Below are 21,769 nucleotides of genomic sequence, written 5' to 3'. Positions count from 1 at the left end.
ATCCTTGTTGACCTGCCACACCTTTTTCAGTAGCTACTCCTGGCTCCTGAAGCCAAGGTTGGGTCTCACCTGGTGCTGGGAATCGCTACCTGGGTACCTTGAGCTGCACCTGTAGCAGGAAAAGTGGCAGCAAGGGGACACTGGGGACTTCCCCTCCAGGACAATGACCTACATTCCATGCCCTTTAGCTGGTAGCTTCACTTCACCCTTACCAGAGCCTCTGGAAAAATTAGGACTCTCTTCTTCATCAGCCCCAGTATTGCAGGCCTGTGTTACCTGCACCAGCTAAAACACAAACCAGACAAAGCCAAACCCAAGCCACAACAGCTGAATACAGGCAGCAGGGAAGGGACCACGAGGAAGTTCCACTGCTCTGCATGGCCTCACCTTGGCTTCTGCCTCCCTAGGGGCAGGCTTTCTGGTGCACTGTCACAAAGAAGAGTTGCAAGAGGAGTCTCCAAGGAAGAAATGAAATGGCAGGGCAATGGAGAGAGCACCCTGAAGCAGCCTGGGGCTAGCCAGCCATTCAGCATGGCAGCAAGGGTGGAACAGGCCAGGACAGCCTTGGAGTAGTATGTTCTTTAGAATAAATAGAAATGCTCCCCTCTACCAGGACAGACATCTCTAATCCTAGCCATGCTGAATATAAAGTAACTTCCACAACTAAACAAGGTGGCTCAACTGCTTCCCAGTTACTTTCCATTTTCCTTCTCAGTCATAAAGAGATAGAGATAAGAAAACTGCTATTCTTAGTAATTTCTTTTTTTCCCACAATATTCAGACCCGACAGCAACCAGCACCCTAGCAGAGACTGCTGTTTACCAACATGCTGCATAGAGCTCTTCAGCCAAGTTTTAGTTTATAGGACCAGTTTACCAGCTCTAATGACCCCTTTCTAAAGTTTCCCAGGCACAAGCAGCTCTGTAACACACGCACACTCCACAGAGGCTTTAACACTAAAATGCTGTGAGACTGGCAGCCACCCAAGCAGTGTGGGTTATCTAGGGACAGGAATGACTGAAATGGTTCCTGGTTTGCAGGGACCAGCGAGGATACACCAGATTTCAAAGATGGGGAAAACTTTAATCATAGAGCAGAAATAGGGCTAAGTGATAAAAACTTCTTTCTTGAATGTCAGGGGAGGCACATGAAGAAAGGACTTAGAAACGTCAGGTTAACACATCTCCTTCCCACAGCAATGGCCAGCGGTTTCCTTGGTTGTCACACAGAGTTCATAGCCCAGACTATCAACTGCACTACCACCACTCTGCTAAGAACGTGAGAGATCTCACTCGCTAAGAAACATTACAGTCTATCCACCCATTAAGAAGTGGTTGCTCAAAGCAACAAATATCATTGTCTGATCTCCCGGACAAATTAAACCTGAATATTCACTAGAATTACTTCCAGATCCATTGTGACCCTGAAAATAATTTTGAACTACTTTTTTTTTTAAGACTTAAGGGCAAAAAAGAAGCACAAAAATTTGTTTTGATGGATCACAATCTGCTCTGGATATGGACTGCATGCCCACTACTTAGAAATGCTGTCTGCATTGAACACCATCCATCTTGGAATATTCTTTGAAGAATTTACTGGAGTATGTGGAAATTTGTGATAATTTCCCACTCCCAGATTTCTATAGCAGTATACTTCACAATGCTCAAATCTATTTCTGTGTGAAGCTGTCTCAAAACTTAAAAAAATTCAGACTACAACACCCAGCTCCCTCCCCATTAAATAAAATATAATAGTACATTTCCAGCTGGATGCCTAGAGGAAAAAGAAAGTCCAGACAAGAGAGAATTATTAAGCATTCACCAAAACAGAAGCAAAATCTGAATTATGCAGGTGGGGGGAAGCATTTGGATGCCTTTTCCTAGAAAATGTAAGTGAGCGTCTGGGCTAAATGCACAAACCATCAGCTGAGCTTCCACAGCAGAAGGCTGTCACACATCTGGTGATCTAGCTACCTATTCACAGTTTAGATATGTACCAAGCAGCAGCCCACTGCCTCTTGCAAGAATTTTGGTTAGCCAAGCAGAATAAAATATCTGGCACAAGAAGTGAGAGTTAATGGCACACATTGCAATTGCATACAATGACATCCATGCTTGTTCTCCTTGGATCCTTGGACACAACAAAATCAATCTGGCTTGGTCCATGAGAAGGAGTTTAGACAAAATCAAAAAGCCTTCTATATCTCTAGGTACATATTATGGAAATTATTTGAGATGTGACAGGTCCAATGTGAGATGTGGCACAGTCCAATGTATTCAAAGGGTCATCATTACTTTGCCCTTTCTACTGGCTTGAATCTCACCAGACGCAATCGCATCCCCTTGCAGCTGGAACAAAGCCATACCCTGCCCCACACTGATGGAGTACCTTGGTTTTACCCAGCTGCCATTCTTTCTTGCTGCTGTCATAGGTCTGAAGAAAGCCTGCACATACAGCTTTGCTGTTGTCTGAGAAACCTGGCCCCTTCACAAGCATCTTGTACCTAAGAACCAAACAAAATCTCATGAGATTATGTATGACAGTAACCCGCTTCCTCCTCCCCAATCTTTTAACTCTAATTATCCTCCTCCCATTAGTCCTTCTTCCTCTGGGACCTCCCTTCTTCGTGTTTGCCTTCCAATTTGGAAATTTCCATCCCACAGCCTTTATCTGTTCCTACCACACTGGCAATTATTGTTGCAATCCCAGTAATAAAATACAAACTCAACAGCGTTTTTCAGTAAAGAACAACTGTCTTTCTGAAACATGTGCTTTCATCAGACACAAGTTATTTTGTTCAGTATAGGGGTGGCATTTAATGCTCCTAGAGACAAAGGAAGCAATGTTCAATGATCCCTTCTGGCCTTAAACTTCAAGAAATCCTTTTGATGCAGCTAATTTAAAAAAAATAATCACTCTTTCCAATCTTAATCATCAACTATACTGTCCCTTAAAATTTGCTTCAGCCTGCCTGATTAAAGGTTTTAAAAGTACGACATTTTATATACTATGACCAGCTGGGTTTCACAACATAACACAAACAAATCTGTGGCAAAGCTACAAAACAAAACAAAACAAAAAACTTTTGAAAAATGGACCGTCTGGCTATTTTTCCATTCTGACTTTTACCCTAAAGGCAAGTCTCCAAAATGTCTTCCAAATCAGTCTATGATATGGACAATAAGGGCATGGTTAGAAAAACATCCAACAAATGATCCATATCATTAGCAGCAGTTCTAGAGGAAACAAATACATAGAATCGTATACCTTGAGGCTGTTACAGCATGTGGTACAATTATAGCAATTACCTTCTGAGAAAGTCCTGGAAAAGGCGCCGTACAGGGAAACCTGCTCTCCGAACTTTCACTGTCTCCAGCATCCCTGAATACCGGAGCTGATTTAGCACCACATCTGGATTGAAGAGGTTTGGTGCCTACATAATGATCCAAATTCAAAAACAAATACGAAGAGAGCCAGAATAAATGTTGCTCTTGGTATTATTTCTTCACTGACTTGAACAGTGATTGTTTCTTTGAGCACAGACAGTCACAGGTTATATATCTGTTTCTCTGTAGAAAGTCAACCCTGCATATTTGGGCATGCCAGGTGAAAAAGGGGAAGTTTGGGTCAAGGGGAAAGCAACCTCACCACACTGCATGGTGCAGAAAAAGGGATGAAAGGGAGTTAGGCAGATCATGGAAAAAAAACAGTTTGCAGACTGCTGTCATAGATCATGGCAGTAAAGCAATGATATAATGCATTAATGCATACAAAATGCAGAACTCTGACTCAGTTCTCGTTGCAGTCTCTCTCCAGTCAAAGAAAAAGGCAAACTGCAGAATTCTTTTCTGGCATTACCCCCCAGCAGGCTTTCCTCTGCCATATCATACACAGTTTCAAAACACACAAAGAAAATGATCGGTTCAGAGCTCCCCACCCAATCCAGTTAGCAGTATATCCACAGTCACAGTTCACAGTACAAGTGGGATCCATCCCATCTCTAAGCACTGTGACTTGCTCATGAAGCATCCACCGCCTCCGCCTCAGAGCCAGGGATGTGCAGGAGTCACTTCCTACCGCAGAAGCCCTGCATTCCAGAACAAATTGTCTACAGGCAACAGAAACAGGCGCGATTGCTTCTTCTGCCACAGCTCTGGGCTCTGCACAAGCCTGGTTCATCTTCCAGGCTTCATAAGCACAGAAAGAGGTAGGAATGTGTGTATCATATCATATTCAGCATGCAGTCTTTTCATCTGATTATCAGGAGGAGGGTGTATTTTTCCTAAACTATTAAACAACTAGAAGGAGGAAGGGAAGGTGAGGAGGAACTGCTCTTATCATCAGTTTGGACTCTGACAGAGGCACCTGTCAGACGATTGTGTGAGTGCTCATGAAGGCCTGTGTCACATGCATATGTTTTACTGGAAGACAGACTTGCCTTTTCTGTATTTGGTTTGATGCAGCGGATGAAGAATGGGTTGGAAGTACTAAGTGTGGCCATCAGGGAATGGAGAGAATCCTAAAAAGCAGCAAGACAAAACCCAAAAGATCATTCACTACAGGAAGGAAAGTGGCTACATTTGATGCAATAAGGTCTTCATGCAGCCCTCCCATTCCTGATGTCCTTTGCCTATCGAAACTTCTGTAACCCAGGAGATCCCTTTCTGTTCAAAACACACCCATGCAGTTAGTTTACTCTAATACTATTTACATGGCCATCCTTGTTCTCAGAGCTGTGTAGCTAATGTGGGTTGTTTTCACAAGCCTCTCAAACATAGATCGAGGAAGCTAAAACTGTGAAACTAACAGAAGGTTTGCAGACAATCTAAGGGGGTGAGATTAATTCTGCAGGGCTACCCCAATAAGGTTTTATTGGAATCGCCCCTATGCCTGCAAAAGATGTGGTCCAAAAGGTCACATACACTTAGTTGAAACACCAAGCCAACTTGAAGATCAAAGAACCTCAAGAACTTCATATATCTTGCAAAGTATTCTTTTTCTCTGCCACCCTACTCAGTCTTAGCATATCACATCTTACACCAGACAGAAATCCTTGGGGCAGTGGCACTGTCTTTTTTTAGCACTACAACATTCCTGCACATTTTCAGTGCTGGACACAAAAAAGGGGATGAATGACTCCTCTTGGCTGCAGGCCTTGCTTTACCCATCTGCTCCTCCCCAGAAGCCTGCTGCTTTCTTGGAAAACATCCTACCCTGAACTGGGAACTGACAGTCGGTCTGCGCCTCTGGGTGCCCATCTTCAGTGTCTCTTCACTGCAACGACTGCAGACTTTTTCAAAAAGGTCATAGATGAAGTCCAGCCTAAGGGAAAATGAAATAATTTAGGAAGATGCAAGACACCCACCACGTGTGAGCAGGTGGCTCTCATTCTCAGCTACTGCCCCTTCCCAGTGTGAAACACCTCATTTTTATTCCTGTTGTGCCACAGAGTAGCTGCAGGAGGCCGTTCAGCTGGGCACTTCAGTGAGGAAATAATTACTTTCCACTTGGCTGCCCTGTGTGCCACACTGAGCTGCAAAGCCAGAAAACCCATCTCACACAGTCAAGCAGGATGTTACACAAAGGAAGATCTCCATCCTGCACTAGCTAGGACGCTCCCTTGAGCTATATACCCCCAGGCAAAACTATTTTGGATGTTCCCCAGCTAGACTGTGTGCTGGCACGCCCCTCCCGACCCAGCTCTGATGGCCAGCACTCATGACATGCTTGTGCAATTGCAACCGCAGCTGTCTGCGGCCAGAGGACTTCTAGAGCTACCCTCAGTGTAGGTCAGCTCTGGGGAATCTTCCACCATTTTGCCACTCCTTAGACAGTGGTCCTGGTTCTTACAAAGCTGCACAAAGTTCTCCTGCACCGTTTGTGCCAGTCTGTCGTTATGATGGCTTCTAGCAGAATATCCTTTTGTGGCTTGATGAGAAACCCTGAGTTCTTCTATTATGCTGGACAACGATGACCACAATTCTGGCTTCAAGTCTTGTGTAAAATATTCCTCAGATGCCACTGTCCAAGTACACCTATGAGCAGCTTATACTCTCAACTCCCTGAGGTTGTTTCACAGTGCAAACTCTGCAGCAGGCTTAAGAGAAGATGCAATTCTGAAACAGTCTCATCAGACTGGAGCCCGAAGGCAACACATGGGCTGTGATAAGAGGCAGGTACTAGAGTTGCTACTCAAAAACTTCCAGGGACTGCCATGTTATTAAATGCCTCTCTCCTGCTAGGCCCCACCTCTGTCTTCCAGACCTTGCTCAAGTTCAAAGTCAGCTCATTTCTTTAGGGTCATGTTGCAGCACTGGGGTATAATATTAGGAGCCATGCTGGTCCCACAACAAGGGCTCAGTCTGGCTCAGGATGAGGACAGAAGCTTTCCATTAACAAGCAGGCAGGAAAACAAGCAGCCTCTGTGCAAAGGCTGGCACCTGACAGCATGGCAAAGAGCCGTGACTCATTTAGGGGCAAATTTGCCATTGTTGGGACAGGGAGGTAAGAGGAAGAAGAGGAAAGAGAGAAGAGATGAGGGAGACAACCAGTATTGCCTGAAGGGATTTCTGTCATGCTTTTATAGCTCTTTTCAAAACTTGGACAACAAGAATACTGATTAAATCTGTGCCTCATCTAAGTTCTCCAGCTCTCCTTTCTTTTGCCAGGACACTTAAGCACAAAGAGAAGAATGATAAAGAATTATGCCTGATGCTCCAGACAAAAGCAACTGCTTTCCTTGGTCTGGTTATTGCATGAGTACATCTTAGTCCAGCCCAAAGGATGTGGCCTCCTCACAAGCATAAAGGGGGCATACCTGCTGTCTTTCAGCATGTTTAAAATGTCATCTCGAAAGGTATCTCTGTTCTTCTCCAGGAAACCTCTCACATCATATAGCACCTGCAACACAGACAGAGCCACTAGAACAGCACTGTGCAAATCATTAAGGACTTCTACATTAACATGCCAATGTACAAGACCTTTAGCAGAGCTACACAATAATGCTGCAGGCATGTGCCAAGATCCAAATTTTGGGGGTCAAAGAGCACTTCAGTTCCCAGCAAGAAAGTGGCTTTTAGCCGTCAATTTAAAAACAAACAGAAAAAACCAACCACCAACCTCAAAACAGAAGTGAAGTGAAACAGCTGCAGAGATTTGCCTAAGGGTTGGAGAAACCAGAAATCCTCTGCAAGGTGTGAGGAACTCCACTGACTTCACAAAATACTGACTATGCCACCCCATGCCCTGATCTCCCAACCACTAGTGCTCAGTAGATATGATTCTAAGACAAGGTTACCCCTTTTTCAGTGCGAAGATGCCCTCCCTTTACACATCTCCATCTGCTCTATATCTTTCCACAACAAAGAGGAGCATTTCACCTTGAAGGCTTGGAGACCTTTTGCTTTTTACAATAGGTATTTAGCTTTTTCTCGTCCTCCCCAGAAGTCAAATTTTCCTTGTGACTTTTACTTTGGGTTTTGTTTGTTTATGAATGCCCAAGAAAAGACAACATGAGTAACAGATGTAAGGAGGAGTTTAACCCCAAACCAAAAGTTACCTGAGAAACTCAAACAAATGTCAAAGCTGGATAATATAGTACTGGGGACTGACATGCTATTTTAAGCCCATCACACTCCCTGTGCTTTGGTATGGGGCACTATGAAGAAACGCACAGTTCTCAGAGATATTCTTGATTTTTGGAATCTAAAATTCAGGACCTCAAGCCCAAGATACACCAAGCATCTCACAGATACACCATGAACACCTACCTCTCCAGCATAATGTCTTATGCCAAACTGATGGTCTGTTACCCGAGGCTTGACATAGTAGTGGTTGCTCTGAAATGAAAGAAAAAGAAGTCTTCTTATAATACCAGTGTGAGAATAAATAGGCTCAGTCAGGAACTTTGCCATGACTATGACAGTGCTGGCATGGGCAAGGACCTTAGCTGTTGCAGAGCCCAACCACATCCGCTGCTGCTGTTATCTGCAGCTACATTACAAATATTACTCCAATAAGATGGAAAAATCTAACTCTTCAAGGCATTCCTCATGTAAGCAAGGTCTTGCAGAATCAAGGTTGGGCAGGCATGCCATGGATGAAATGTTAATTCTTGCATGTTCAACACCTGAGGAGACTGAGCTCCACACACACTGTGTGGTACAGGACAGAGGATCAAGATTCAGGGATGATGGCAGCTTTGCAGGACATCTACACAACCTTTCTTTGTCAAAGGAAGTATCATGCCAATGTGCTGTCTTCCTCTATATTTCACCTTTCGCCTTTTCTCAATATTCTTTTTTTCTTTCTCTTACTAGCTGTTCTACTCTTTCATTTTTCCCCTCCTTTCTTTGTTCTGTGAAAACTTTTAACTATGTAAGAACAGCTTTGTTGCCTGAGACCAAAGGTCCATCCAGCTGAGTATTCTGCCTCCAGCAGTTGCTATGTAGGGTAGAGTAAGAACAAGGCAAATAAATGGTACTTTCATCCTAATACTCTCTCAAACTGTAATTATTTTCATGAGGTCTACCTAACTAGTAAACCCAAGTGGATTTTTCTGTGAAATCCTTGCCCATTCTGCACCTGTGCAGATTTCCCACATCCAGAGCATCCTTTCGCAGGGAGCTCTCAAACAACCATACAGGGAACTACAGCTGGTTGGTTTTAAGCCTGGCTCCCATTAGTGTCATTTGTCTTCTGTGGGCCATGTGTGACTTTTGAACCTATCACATTTCCCCCTAAGTCATCTTTTCTCCACAGTGCAGGGTCCCTTCAGCATAGCTTTCCATAACACTCAAGCTGTCCCAGACCTGTTGTTTACCAGATCTGACATAACCCTTTATTGAGTTGAGGGGCCTGGTGCCACACACTGTTCAAAGTGCAGGTGATCCATGGATTATACAGGACCATAACAGTATTTTATGCTTTTATTCTGTTTCTTTCCTAGGAATTTCTAACACTTGATCTGGGGTTTTTATTACCACTGAGCACTGTGCTGATATTTCCATGACACTATCTATCACAGCCTCTGTCTGGGTCTTGTTCCTGAAGAGCAGCAATCAGCTCAGCGTCCATAATTTCCAACGTGAAACTGGGACTGTTTTCCTTCAGGCACACCATTTTCCATTTATCTACACTGCTTTTCACTCTTAATTTTACAACCGAGTCAGCCTCATAAGGCCTCTCACAGTCCAGCCTTGCCCCACAAATCATCAGAAAACTGCCACCTCAGTGCCTGTATGGGACAGAGTCTGACAGTCCTCTCTTCGTGTGATAACTGACCATTTATATTCTGTGAATTCGCCCAACAGTGAAATAAGCATTACAGGCCTATAATTTCCTAGAATACTTTCTAAAAGTTAAAATAACTTCCCACCTTCTAAGATACCAGTACTAAGAAAAATTTAAGTAAGATATTGCACAATACATTTAGGAATCCAGCTCTTCCATTTTCAAGTTCTCCTAGCAGTACTGAGTGGTTCGCTTCCGACGGAGAAAATTTCTTAGTGCTACTGAAAACTTTTTCATTTCCTCTTTTCCTTTTCATGTTGACCCCTCTTTCTTTGTTCTTCCATTTCCCCAATGCAGACATCTGTTTCCAGCCACAACCTTTCATCTCTTCCACTCCAAACATGACTGTTACTAACTCTATCACATGGATTGGCAACCTCCCCTTCTCTCCTCTCCCTCTACCAAGCACATATATTTCATCCACACCAGCACTTCTGGTTCCTTCTCCCATCTCCCCTGTTGCTCCTCTCCCCAGTTGTGTCAGAGGTCATATTTTGCTAAATCTCAGCTCGATGCTTCTCCTCCTTAAGCCTCTTGCAATCCACAGAAACACAGAGAGGAGGGCTAGTTCTCTTATAAGGTCCTTCAGACTTGCCAGCAATGCTGGCTGGATGCCTTCCAGCACTCTTCCAGCCAGCACTAGAGACTTTAACAGGTACAAAAAACACTTCGGCCTGCAAAAAAATTGAAACCCTGGAGCACTATCTACTTCATCATTTCTCCCTGCACTCCAACTCCTCAACCTCTTCCATCTCTTGTAAGCTCCCTAGGTTTCCACATTAACTGCTATCCCTCAAAGCAGACAGAAGTGACACTATGAACAGCTTAGCGAAAAGGTTACTCAATGCACAGAAATCAGCAGAAATCGCAACCAAAATGTTGTGGGGCATAAAGGAATGCAAAATAATACTGACAGTCTCATGTTACTGTACAATAAACCACAGGTACCTTCTTACCAAGGGAGATGCATTCTGGTCTGATTATCTCAAAAAAGGAATAGAGAGAAGATGTAGAGGAGTTCAGAGACAAACAGCCGAAATAAAGAGGAGCTTTGAAATTTCTCCATTTGGAGACAAACTGAATAGGTTGGGACAGTCAAGAAAGAAAATTCAAAAGAAGTGGTACATTAAAAATATTTCTAAGTTCTATATTAAAATTTAACAAAATACCGACGGCAGTGAAAAAGGTAAAACTGGCATTCTCACTATACCTTGACCTCTAATACAAGGGAAAGACACAGCAAACTAAATTGAAGGCATCAATTTAAGTCTAAAGAAGGGAAATATTTCCACAAAACTATGTGGAAATAGCCAACCAGAACTCATTGCTATAGTATCCAATTTGTAGTCATGAGTATTACTAGCAGAATTAGATGTAAATATGAAAAACGTAAATATCTGTATCTATGTCAACTTAAAAAAAATTGTCAGATAAAAGATACAAATTTGTATGTTTTCAGGTTTGGATGAAGTCTGAATTAGAGGACTAGGAAAATATAAGCTGACAATGTTCTTACTAAAGTACTAAATTATTCCACAAGTCCATGCTACAGGGTTTAATTTGCTTTGTTTTAAGTCTCTTTGCCTTTAAGAAGAACAGAGAGGTTCTTAACAGGTCTTAAAAAGAACAGAGTTAGCTGTACTCCAGACAGGCTAAGAGATTGCTACAGTGATCTCTCTGTGGTTCCTGTGTCCGCAGGATAGCTTTCTGAACTGCATGAAAAATCCTGTGTCCAGAATGCAAGAGGGGGAAAAAAATAATTAATTAGGAACAATAAGCGAGCTTTCTTTAAAAGTCATGAGGCAAAAGCCATCCCCAGCCCCAGGAGACAGAGATTTGACATGCTCTGGAGCAGACTCCTGTGAGTCAGCTGGCAGGACAAACCCATCCTGTGCCTGGGGCACTGCCCTGTGTTGCCTCACAGACCAGCAAAACCCAACCTCCATCCCTTGCTACAAATTCAAATCTCTGCTACCCACAGCCGGTGGAATGTACACTCCCTCTTTCTGTGTGCACAAGAGACTGTTTGCAGGTTTCTTCACATATTACTTTTGTTCAGTGCAACCTTATTAAATACTCACAGGTTTGGGCCTAAGGCATTTTAAATTTCCTGCACAAAGCACATATTTCACATCAACAAAACCTTCACTTTCAGTTTTGAAATGCTGATGGGGCTCACATACTGATCATTTGCCTGCTGGGTTATTTTCTTACTTACCATATGCTGGCTGTGAAGTTTTTCCAAAAGGGTGTTGTCTGTGCCTTTGGGGAATCGACTCTCTTCATTCACCAAAGCCAGAAGACCCAGCTTCTACGGCCAAAGAAGAGACGGCCTTTTACAGTCAGCAATGGCTCTAACTACACAACACCAAGCCAAGAACTGGAGATCTGGACAGCACATTGACCAATAATCCCTATGTTATACTCGAGAAAGCTTGAGCTGAAAGCAGAATTCTGGCCAGTCAATGCATTCAGTGAGCAGAACATAAGTGGAGATTATTTATTTTTAAAAATCACATTAAGGTTTTACTTAAATGCTGCTCCCTGTCTAAAACTATGACACCCTCCCTAAGCTAACTCTCAACAATGACCTTTCTTGAGCTTGCACTATGGCTAGAACAGCACATATTTTTGCCAGGTCATGATGGAAAGAGGATCTAAGAACTACCTGTTTTTAAAACCAGGAAACCCCAGGGAAGGTTTCAATCAGCAGTCCCCACTGTGATCCCTGGAAACTGTTGCAGATAGCTGCTCACCTTCTCAATAAGGTCCAGGCACTCTGCATTATCCATCCAGTCAATGGCTTCCCAGTTTATCCCTTCCCTGACAATCAAGAACAAACAGATCAAAGATATAAAATGCAAGATCCAATGTCCTGAGGTGCAGGAGAACAGAAGCACCTGAGCATGACAGCTGTCCCAGGACTCAAGACGACTTGTGGGAATTAGGCTTTGCCATGGCTGAGGAAAAAGAACAGGACACACAATGCATGGCTAACAGAAGGAGGTGGAAGTAGGAGACAGCCTGTCTTATCCATCCCGGTTTTAGACTGATGCTCATCTTGTAGTCATCGAGCAAATTCCACACCAAGCACTAGAAATTGTAGTTGCTCTGAGTTGCTCTTTCAGGAGTTATGAGCATCAGCCCAAGTGGTGGCAATGACTGCCAGTTTGCTACACAGCTTCAAGACTCAACTGCTGACCCACCAATCTGGAAAGCAGGCCTGAAGCACATCTGCCAGAAGACTGAACCACAACTCATAGGTCTGCCAGAAGAAGAGACAGGAGCAACTTTTCAGGCAGAGTTTTGAAGAGGGTGACAGAGATAAGCTTTGGCCTGATATGCAGGGGACCTGCAGGGTGGCCCTGCATCTTTCAGAATAGAAGCTGATGTAGATAGAGCAGTGTGGTAAGTGTACTTTGAAACTCATCCATGCAATTCTGCAAATCTGTGCTGAATGTGTTTCCTCCCCTGTTACCACCTTTTTATACTCTCATAACACAGGCCATTTCTGTTTTCAAAGTTCAGAAAAGCCTGGGACTGACTCTTGCTCAGGAATCCAAGGAAGACTGCAGGCTCTGTGTGAAGCTTCTTATTGACACTCTGATACAGACGCCATTCGGGTGAAGGCTAACGTTTTGAAGGTAGTGAAGCTGTTGTCTACAAACCCTTCAGCCTAGGTTTCATATTTTTTGGTTCCAAGCATTCAGAAACCTGTGTACAACAGTTGGAAACAACAAACTGGAATAATTTCTGAAGAATGAAAAGAACTATCTGTCCCCCATAAGAAACAGAATGTCTTATCCACTTAATGACAAAACATATCCATTCACAGTGTTTCAGATTTTTGCAATGATGGATATCAGACAGGCCACATAATTTTACAAAAAGACCTCTCGAATTCCTTTTAAGAGCAAGAAGTCCTTCCAGAATTGAAGGGAGCAGAGTTTTCTGAAACAAATCAAGTTCTCTCTAGTGCTACAGACTCCTCGTCTAATCAAATGATGAAATACATGGAGCTATTAAATAAATCTGAAGAAGTAGAGCTGATACTGTGAAAGATGAGCTTTAATCACATCACCCTAGAATCTGGTAAGTAGTCAATAATAAAAATATCTTATTCTTTCCAAAGTTCAGCCACAGAACTTAAACTCCTATGTAATCATCAGGAAAAAATCTTTTGTCATGATGATACCATTCTTAACACAAGCTTCCTGCAATGGTGGAATTGGCCTGAGAAGTAAGTGCATAAATAGCTCTGCAGTCTTGCAATCTTCAGAATTTCATGAATTGCCTATTCAACTGTCTCCCTTTACAAAGCTGCTCTCATTTGCCCTCACTGACCCTATGCAATTGCTTCATTCACTAACATAAAGGCTTCTGTTTCAGAGCAAGAACTGAAGTATTTGTCTAGCAGCCTTCTCTAGAAGCAGAAATACTCTAGAACATCCCAGGTACTTCACAAAATCTAATCCAATATGAAGCCTATAGAAAAGTAACAGCTGTGCAGAAGGCCCCATGCTGTTGAAGCTCAGGAAACAGCCTGATTAAAATCTCCTTGCTGAGGAAAAGAGCCCTTTTCACAGCATAGGAATCTCTAGAACAGAAAGAGCTGTCAGATATCTATCTATAGAGACTTTACTTTTTGCACAGCAAGATTCTCCCTACATAACTCCACTGCTACTTTAGGTAAATCATTAGTTAGGTCAGTAATTAAGGCCAGTGACTCTGTGTTCTAATGGGTTAACACTCAAGATCTTCCCATTCAACTGGGAGATATAAGGGAATCCGGACTTTCTAAAAAACACCGTCAAGAAAGCTTTGGCTTAGAGACAAGTGACCTATGCTGGCAAAGCGCATGGACAGTGCTTACAGAGACACAGCCACAGCCAGGGTTGCGCTAAAGCCCAGCTGCCTCTCCTGCCTCAGTGGCAGGAACCAAACAGCCCAAAGGAGGAATGATGTCCTCCATTCTACCACCCAGGAAAGCAACAAGGGGCCTCTCCTGCCATTTGTCACCTGTTGTACTCCAGCTGCTCCAAAGAGAAGATGTGTTTGTTGAAATATTCCTGGAGCTTCTCATTTGCGTAGTTAATGTTAAACTGCTCAAAACGATTCACCTGTAATAAGAAACAAATATTATGAAACTTAACATTTTTATCCCTGGGCTCTAAAAGAATCTATAACAGTGATGGAGAAGGTGTCAGGCGTGGAATAAAGCCAAAGAGCATAGCAGCAAGGGGTGTCAGATGGACATGAGGAGGACAGTGTGGAGAGGTCCACCACAAGAACAGCTTTTGTAGCTATGCAAGGTTAATTCAGAATGTCTAAATGGTACTAAGGGATGCTAAAGACAATCAAATTTCTCTTCCTCTTAGGAAGAAAGAAATATAACTCCCTAAGTGTTAGGTCACTGGGCTTTCTCCTCTGTGAAATGTCTTTGCAGTCACTATACAGCTGTGCAACATACATCCCTCATCAGTTGCAATCAGAAGCATTACACACAGGATTCTCAACACAAGGCAAAACCAATGTAAACAAACAATGTGCACACAGGAGGTGGACATTTAATTTGTATATGAGTAAAAAAATGAATATTACATATCACAGCACATCTGCTTAGGATCTGTGTCACAAACCAGACCTTGAACATCAGCCTACCTGAATACAGGTGGCAGAAATGCACAGCTAAACATGTCTTGCTGCTCCCAGAGTGAAGTGGCAGTGGACAGATTCCAGAATGCCCTATGCTAACCTAAACAGGATACAAACCTATCAAAATTCCTTCCTATATGCACTGACATCTCCAAAACCAACCCACCCTGCAAAAGACAAAATCCTGACCTGAAAGTTCTCGAAGCCAAAGATATCCAGGATGCCCACGGACTTGAAGTTTTCCTTGCCTTTGATCTTCGTATTAATCTTGCTAATGAGCCATGAAAAACACTGTGAATACAGCGCCATAGAGAGGGAGTCCCTGGAGTCAGCTGCCTGTAAATGCAGAGAGAAAATATGAGTCACACGGAGAAGTGAGGGCATGAGGGGCACTATGAATCTCTATGGGACTTCAGGTTCCTCTGCTCCTCTTGAAGTGTCTCAGCCTCTGTCATGGTTGCATATGGTGCCATATTTATTTGTAAAGTCAACATTCAAGTTTGCAAATAGCCCAGCCACACACAGATATACAATGTCTGACCTTTGGGAACTGAAACTGAGAGGCTGAAGGAAGTAGCAAAGTCACTGACATCTTTTGGAACAAGTGCTGAGGCAGAGAAGGTGGCAAAATACCTCATGACTAAGCCCACAGCAGTCATCTGCATCACCTGAACCAACATTTGCAGTGACAGGCAAGGTATCGTGGTTCAGTACTCCTGGTAGAGCTGTCAAATGGGTGTCTGCTCAGTTTCTCAAAAACTGGTAGGGCAGGATTTAATAGAGTATTCTGTCATGAAGTTAGCCTCAAAAATCTCCTCTCCAAAGCCTCCAACAATGCAAACAGCATTATCTTACTGGAAGCCAGGTAGGCCATCCAACAGCGAAGACACATGCCCCAGAAGAGCATGGGTTGAGAGACCTTTCTGGAGTTGCCACAACATCTCATTCAGCGATAACAAGTGTCAGAGGTGAAAAAAATAACTTAAACTGTGATCACTAACAGGAGAGTAGATAATTGGGTGTACATAAGAGTGTGAAGGAACATCTGAAACAGAACTTTTGAAATCTCAAACAAAAGCCTGCTACTTGATAGCTGTAACAGGAATGGGCTATTCGTAAGTTTTAATAACACTTGGACTAAACAACAATGGCATGCCCCAAATCCTGCAATTAATAAAGAGACACGAGACAGAACCGCATATTAAGAGGCTGATTGCATGCTGTCCTTCTGCACATACGGTATTTAGACAGGGAAACCAGGGCTTAGGGTTCTGGAAAGAAGAGGAGGCCAAAAATAAGGGTTCTCATTAAAGAAGACATGATCCCAGAGAGTAGAAAAAGGGGCCAGAAAAGGCGGCGGCAAAGTTCTTAACTGGAAGAAAGATGCTGGAAGTGAGGGAAGATCCTGGAGATTAGAGACATGTGGAGACAAATGTCAGAGTATGCACAAGGAACTCAGCTGGTTGTTCCCCAAACTGGTAACTGCAAGGAGCTACACAACATTAACCAACAAGACTTTCTGCCCGACCCTCCTGGACAAGCAGCAATCTCCCTACCAGGAGAAGAAATTGACATCTAATGAACATAATGAGTGAGCAAGTGAGTGAGCAAGTATGCAAAATAATCAAGCAGGGTAAAAACTATAATCTTGTCATTTCATGAACTGCAGTATCTAGATCAATTACAGGCTGTTTACTCTGTCTCACCTTTGACAACAGGGCAATTCCTTCAGTAGGCCTGACCAACAATAACAGGGGTCTTCTAATGCACCCTCATCTTCTTCAGTTTTGCAAGCCTGAATAATGTGACCTCTCTTGTTCTGCTTTTCTAATGGCACAGGCCAACTGCCTCTGAATCCTTCCAGCCCCCCTCAGCAAACTCCTGACGCTCAGCCTGCAAGATACTCCTTTTCACACAATCTCACTGTTTTTCTCCTCCTTTTCTTTTATTGGGTAGTATCTCCCCTCCAGGAGCTCAACGCCTAAGACACACAGCAAGCTCCCTTCTCCATGGAAAAGAATATTTCAAAGCATGGGCACACACAACTCTTCTGGGTGTTTCTTCTCTTCATCAGATGGTCTGTCTTATTAGTTGGGACAGAGAATGCCCTCAAATCCATGCCCCTGTGTCTCTCGCTGCACAGTAAGGTGGACTCATTTTCCAGGAACAGGATCTCCCCATCCAGCTGTAAGCAAAGCCACTTTCCCCACAATATGGCTCAAATGAGATTCTCAAAGGCTCCTTTCATCCTCCCAGCTTTGCCCGCCTTCAGGCCAGTTCATCCATTCAGCCCACTGAAATGTCAAAGCTCAAGCGGGCAATGATCCCATCACACAATGAGAAATCCCTGGCAGCTCTATCGATGCGTTCCTACAACAAGTGGGAATAGGTGGGCACAGTACATGGGGGCTTAAGCAGGAACAGTCTTTACAGGCCCAGTGTTGTGGGCAACAGGTTCACCTACTGAAGACAACTAAGTAGTAGCATCTACTTGCTATAACAATGTTTTTGCAGTCTTAATACTTCACTGGGCTGCAAGCAGTAAGTGTAGGGTCCAACATCCACAAATGTTAGAAATAGCTATACTATAATATCAGAGAAAACTCTGTTCACGAAGTCTCTTGTAAATCCTACAACTGTGCACCATTGCTCTGGACTGCATGTAGCATCTCTGGCATTACCCATCCTTGTGCACTGATATAGAAAGATGTGGCTTATTTAGGGCAGACAACTGAGAAGAGGAACTATGGTACTGCATACCAAGGTTATCTGCTACAGACTGTAGGCTGAAAAATAATTGTCACACAATTCTATTGCAAAAAAGGTCACAGACTGTGAAAAAAGATGCTGTTTCTTAAAGACAAAGCTTAGTTTGTGACATATTAGCAGGTGTGTCCGCAGCAAGAAGAGCAGCAGCTACTCTGTTGAAATGAGCACTGCTGAGACTTCAGCTTGAATAGGCACTCCACTTCTTGAAAGATGTGGGAAAACAGATACAGAAAAATAAGTTTAGAAAATTACTTGTAAGGAAGCATTGAAGGAACTGAATTGTTTAGTTTAGAAAAGAGAACACCACGTGAAAAACTTCACAGAAGTGGAAGCTTCTAAGGTGGACAGCTGGGATGTCAAAGGTAATCTAAATATGAGGACAATCTTTTCAGTTCCAGATTCCACTGCAGCTAGTGCAGGATACTTAAGGAGGCTGTAAAATTCCTTCTATGGGAAATCTGAAAGAAAGTTAGACAGACAACCATCATAGAGAGCCTAGTCACTCTGGTTTCTCTGCCAATGTAGGAGTTAGATTGATAACCTTGTGCAGTCTGTGCCAGCCACAAGATTTCCATTACAGATGTTCATTTTGCTATAACATGATGCTTATTCCATCCTAGTAATCTTATTCCTTGCTTCCCAGTGTCTTGCATTTTATTAATGACAGAAGATTTTCTACAGTTATCTGTGTGTGGACCTAAAACATCAAGAGTGCCCTCAAGTGATCAGCAACACCACAAGTTGAAGTTAGTAGGCACAAAACTGTAATGAACCACAGAGAAATGTCGTGGATAAGCAGGTTCAGAAGATGAGAACTACATATCAGTTTATTTGGTCCTCCTTTGCTGTTACATGGATACACAAAGAAGCTACTGTGGGGCAACCACCAACCATCTGCCAGATGTTTTATGGTAACTGTGTGCAAGCTTTTATCTTCCAGTAAATGTAGCGTAACCTGGGAATTTTGCAAGGTAAAAGCATGCATACATGCAATTACCATGAAGCATTTGTTATGGCTTCTGCATGACACAAGCATGACCAATTCCTGGTGAGTGATGGTGCAGTATTGTGCGTTGCCATTTGCAAGTGAAATCCTCTGTCAAGCCTAAAAAGTGGAGTCAACATTAGGATCTGAACTACCAATAAGGACAAAATATTTGAGGATACAGCTGAGCACCTGGGGAGTGTAAGAGAAAGCCCCAAAGCTGAATGGATTATACAAGAGAGATACAGAGAACCTGGAAATACAAAAGTGGCAGAAGCAGTATAGTAGCATACACTAGGACACTTACCTGCTCCACAGTGAGAGGGGAGCTGATCTCTTCCCCACGCAGAATCATGGACCTCTGTGTCAGTACTTCGGAAAGCTGGAAGGCATCTAAGCCCAGGAGGTCACTGGCAATGTTCAGCACTAATAACAAAGGAGGACACGCTTTATTTTCCTGCATGGATCCCCATCACTTATGGGGGAATCCATCTCTGCAGCTCTGTGAGGAAATCCCAGAGACTCCTACAAGGCAAGTGACTAAACCCTCTTTGGCATACGCAAAAGCTGTGAGCTCACATATACAATCTAAGGCAGGATCAGCAGCTGTTATGGGCCACAGTCAGACACTCATATAAGTTAGCCTTTCTGCTGACAACAGGAAGAGCAAAGCACTGTGTAAAGCTCAGCACCAGCAAAATATTTATTGAATGAGAAGATGTGTTTTCCTAAAGGCACAATAGTGCGGTCTGAATGTAGGATTGCTAAACTTGGATGTCAAGAAGAAAGGCAATTAAGACTTGAAGCACTTGTAATATACATTTATTGCTTGTCTACTTAGGGATTCACTTTACCAGACCAGCTGAGATTGGGTAACTGTAACAGAGTCCACACTAGCAGATGTTCCAAAGGAAGATGTGGGAAAGTCTATGACAGATCTCAGACTCTTCCCTGTTCCTATCTCTTCCTGCTCCCTCAACACAAACAAGAAACTGTGGGACTGTGTACTCAGTCTGAGAGTATCCAGGAGAAAAGTGGATCACGGGGCCACAGCCCAGCTAAATCATACTGGTGCTGTGGAGCCACAAGGCCTGTGGCAATACTTTTGCAGAGTTAGACTGCAAAGGCACTGCAAACCAGCATAGCAGAGGGAGAAAGGACGATGGAGTGAGCTTTGTTGGGGACCCTATGGGGCTTTGCATGGTCTACCAAGTTGCTAGGCTCCCACTTACCCGCTTTTGTTGTAACCTGGGCCCCGCCAGCTGTCATGAATTCAACATTTCCCAGATGAAGTGTACCAGAAAGAAGTTTGAAGATGTCTCTGATTTCTTCAGAGCTGAAGTCCACCACCTTCATTGCAGTCTGTGCAAAACCATACAGCTAATGTTGGTTGTACATACAGCCACAGTACAATGCAACCACCACACTCATGCCCAGCCCATATAAGATGTAAAACTCAGAATTATAGTCATCATGGATCACAGTGAAACTGGGGGTGGCCCAGCCCCTCTCTCAGCTTTGTATCTGTCAATGATCTTCACTGTCTCCCGTTCTGTTCTTTATTTACCCTATCCCAACCTAGGCAGGTAGGCATTTGCCCTACCCTTGAGTTGGACTTTGCTGCTGCTGTTGCCTGTCTGTCACAGGAAGAAAGTGTTTGTCTGTGCCTGTGTGAGGAAACCCTTCCCTGAACACTGGCAGTACAGTTTACAGATGTCACTGGACTTCTTGCACATTCTGCCTTATTGTCTTCCTTGAAGGACAGATCCATATAATTTACTTTATTTACTCTGATGCATATAACCCCCTTAATTTAGTTTAGCTTAGAGAAGTAAGGATTTATGCAGCAATGTTTAAATCCAGGCTTTCAGCATTAACTGCCAGGAGGTTAGAAACAGGTTACCAGATAACGAGGAAGTATGGGACATTGCCTTAGTGCACACATGTGAGCCAGGCTTCTTAGGGCATAAATTGATTTTGAGAGGCAGGCTTAGTTTTCATGCATTTGCCCTGTCAGTGGGACACTTCAGAGTTATAGTTCCCTTCTTTCCTCCAGGCCACTCCTCAGCTGAAGTATAAATGCCATGTCACCACCCAAACTTCTGCTGTACAGGAGACATTTCCTTCCCTTAAATCATACCTAAGCAGGACATATTGAAATTCTAAGCTGATTCCTCTCACCTTGCTTATCTGCTTTTACCTATAATATTAAAGTCTTCAGGCTGATAAGCATTTATCAAACAAAACATGAATTGCATATTCATCCTGCTAAACCTATAACCTCTGGTAAAGTTACAAATGTCTATTTAAATCTGTGTGGTATTTCAGAATATGCCATTTGCACAGGTGATACAACTTTATCAGAACATTGCTAGAGAACACTACCTTCAGAGCGAACTGTTCCCTTTCTAATGGTCAGTGTGAGGTTTCCTGCATCAGGCCATCTAGAGGGCTCCCAGGAACCACCATGGGGGAGGGGGTGGGGCTCCTGCTCCCTAAAGTCTCCTTCATTCTAAATTATTATTCATCCTTGACTGTTTCCCAGATTCCCCCATTTCTGTACACTAAAAACACTCTTCAAGGCTTATTTTTACCACAAACAGATAGAGCTGAGTTTCAAACTCATTGAACACCAAATTTTGGTTTAGGGCAAATAAATTCTGCCTGTGAGATCTAGATCCTGCAGCATGTTTAGCCCATGAGATTGTACCTAGAAGTTCAGGAGTTAGGACAGGACTCACCATGACCTTGCTGAACATCTCTACATCATTCAGGTTCTCATCAGTCACACAACCAGACTGGTTCAAGTAGCGGTAAGTCTCTGGCTCAGAGAGGGAGAGGCTCTCTGCGACAGAGAAAAAAGAGGCAGGGAGGAGAAAGCCAACAATTTATGTAGTAATCAGCCTTTTCATTCTCAGTCCTCCAAAACAGTGTGTATGTTTACTATAGGGAGAGTTCATCTGAACAGATTCCATATCCCTCAAAAGCCACACCTGGACAGTGAATGCTCTGGCAAAGGGGAAGAGAAGGGTGTGTGGTAACAAAGCTTGCAGATGGTACGCAAAATGA

At 43.3% G+C, this 21,769-nt stretch overlaps 1 protein-coding gene across 5 annotated transcripts in view; it reads right to left on the bottom strand.

The window, feature by feature from the left end:
• LOC102088480 (unconventional myosin-X-like) overlaps positions 1-21,769 on the bottom strand; it is a 99,005-nt gene that overhangs the window by 36,323 nt on the left and 40,913 nt on the right. For all 5 annotated transcript variants that reach the window (XM_065069626.1, XM_065069629.1, XM_065069624.1 and 2 more), the window contains 13 exons: positions 21,442-21,545; positions 19,933-20,062; positions 19,008-19,126; positions 15,136-15,282; positions 14,311-14,411; positions 12,048-12,114; positions 11,510-11,602; positions 7,770-7,838; positions 6,818-6,900; positions 5,214-5,322; positions 4,439-4,519; positions 3,309-3,433; positions 2,389-2,503 (listed from right to left, as the gene is read on the bottom strand). In XM_065069626.1, coding sequence (XP_064925698.1) covers positions 2,389-2,503; positions 3,309-3,433; positions 4,439-4,519; positions 5,214-5,322; positions 6,818-6,900; positions 7,770-7,838; positions 11,510-11,602; positions 12,048-12,114; positions 14,311-14,411; positions 15,136-15,282; positions 19,008-19,126; positions 19,933-20,062; positions 21,442-21,545 — 1,343 coding nt within the window. The remainder of the gene's footprint in view (positions 1-2,388; positions 2,504-3,308; positions 3,434-4,438; positions 4,520-5,213; positions 5,323-6,817; positions 6,901-7,769; positions 7,839-11,509; positions 11,603-12,047; positions 12,115-14,310; positions 14,412-15,135; positions 15,283-19,007; positions 19,127-19,932; positions 20,063-21,441; positions 21,546-21,769) is intronic.

This window comes from Columba livia, chromosome 7 (genome assembly GCF_036013475.1).
Source record: "Columba livia isolate bColLiv1 breed racing homer chromosome 7, bColLiv1.pat.W.v2, whole genome shotgun sequence".
Lineage (NCBI taxonomy): Eukaryota > Metazoa > Chordata > Aves > Columbiformes > Columbidae > Columba > Columba livia.
Note: the sequence above shows the minus strand (reverse complement) of the source record. Positions and strands in the feature narration are given on the sequence as shown.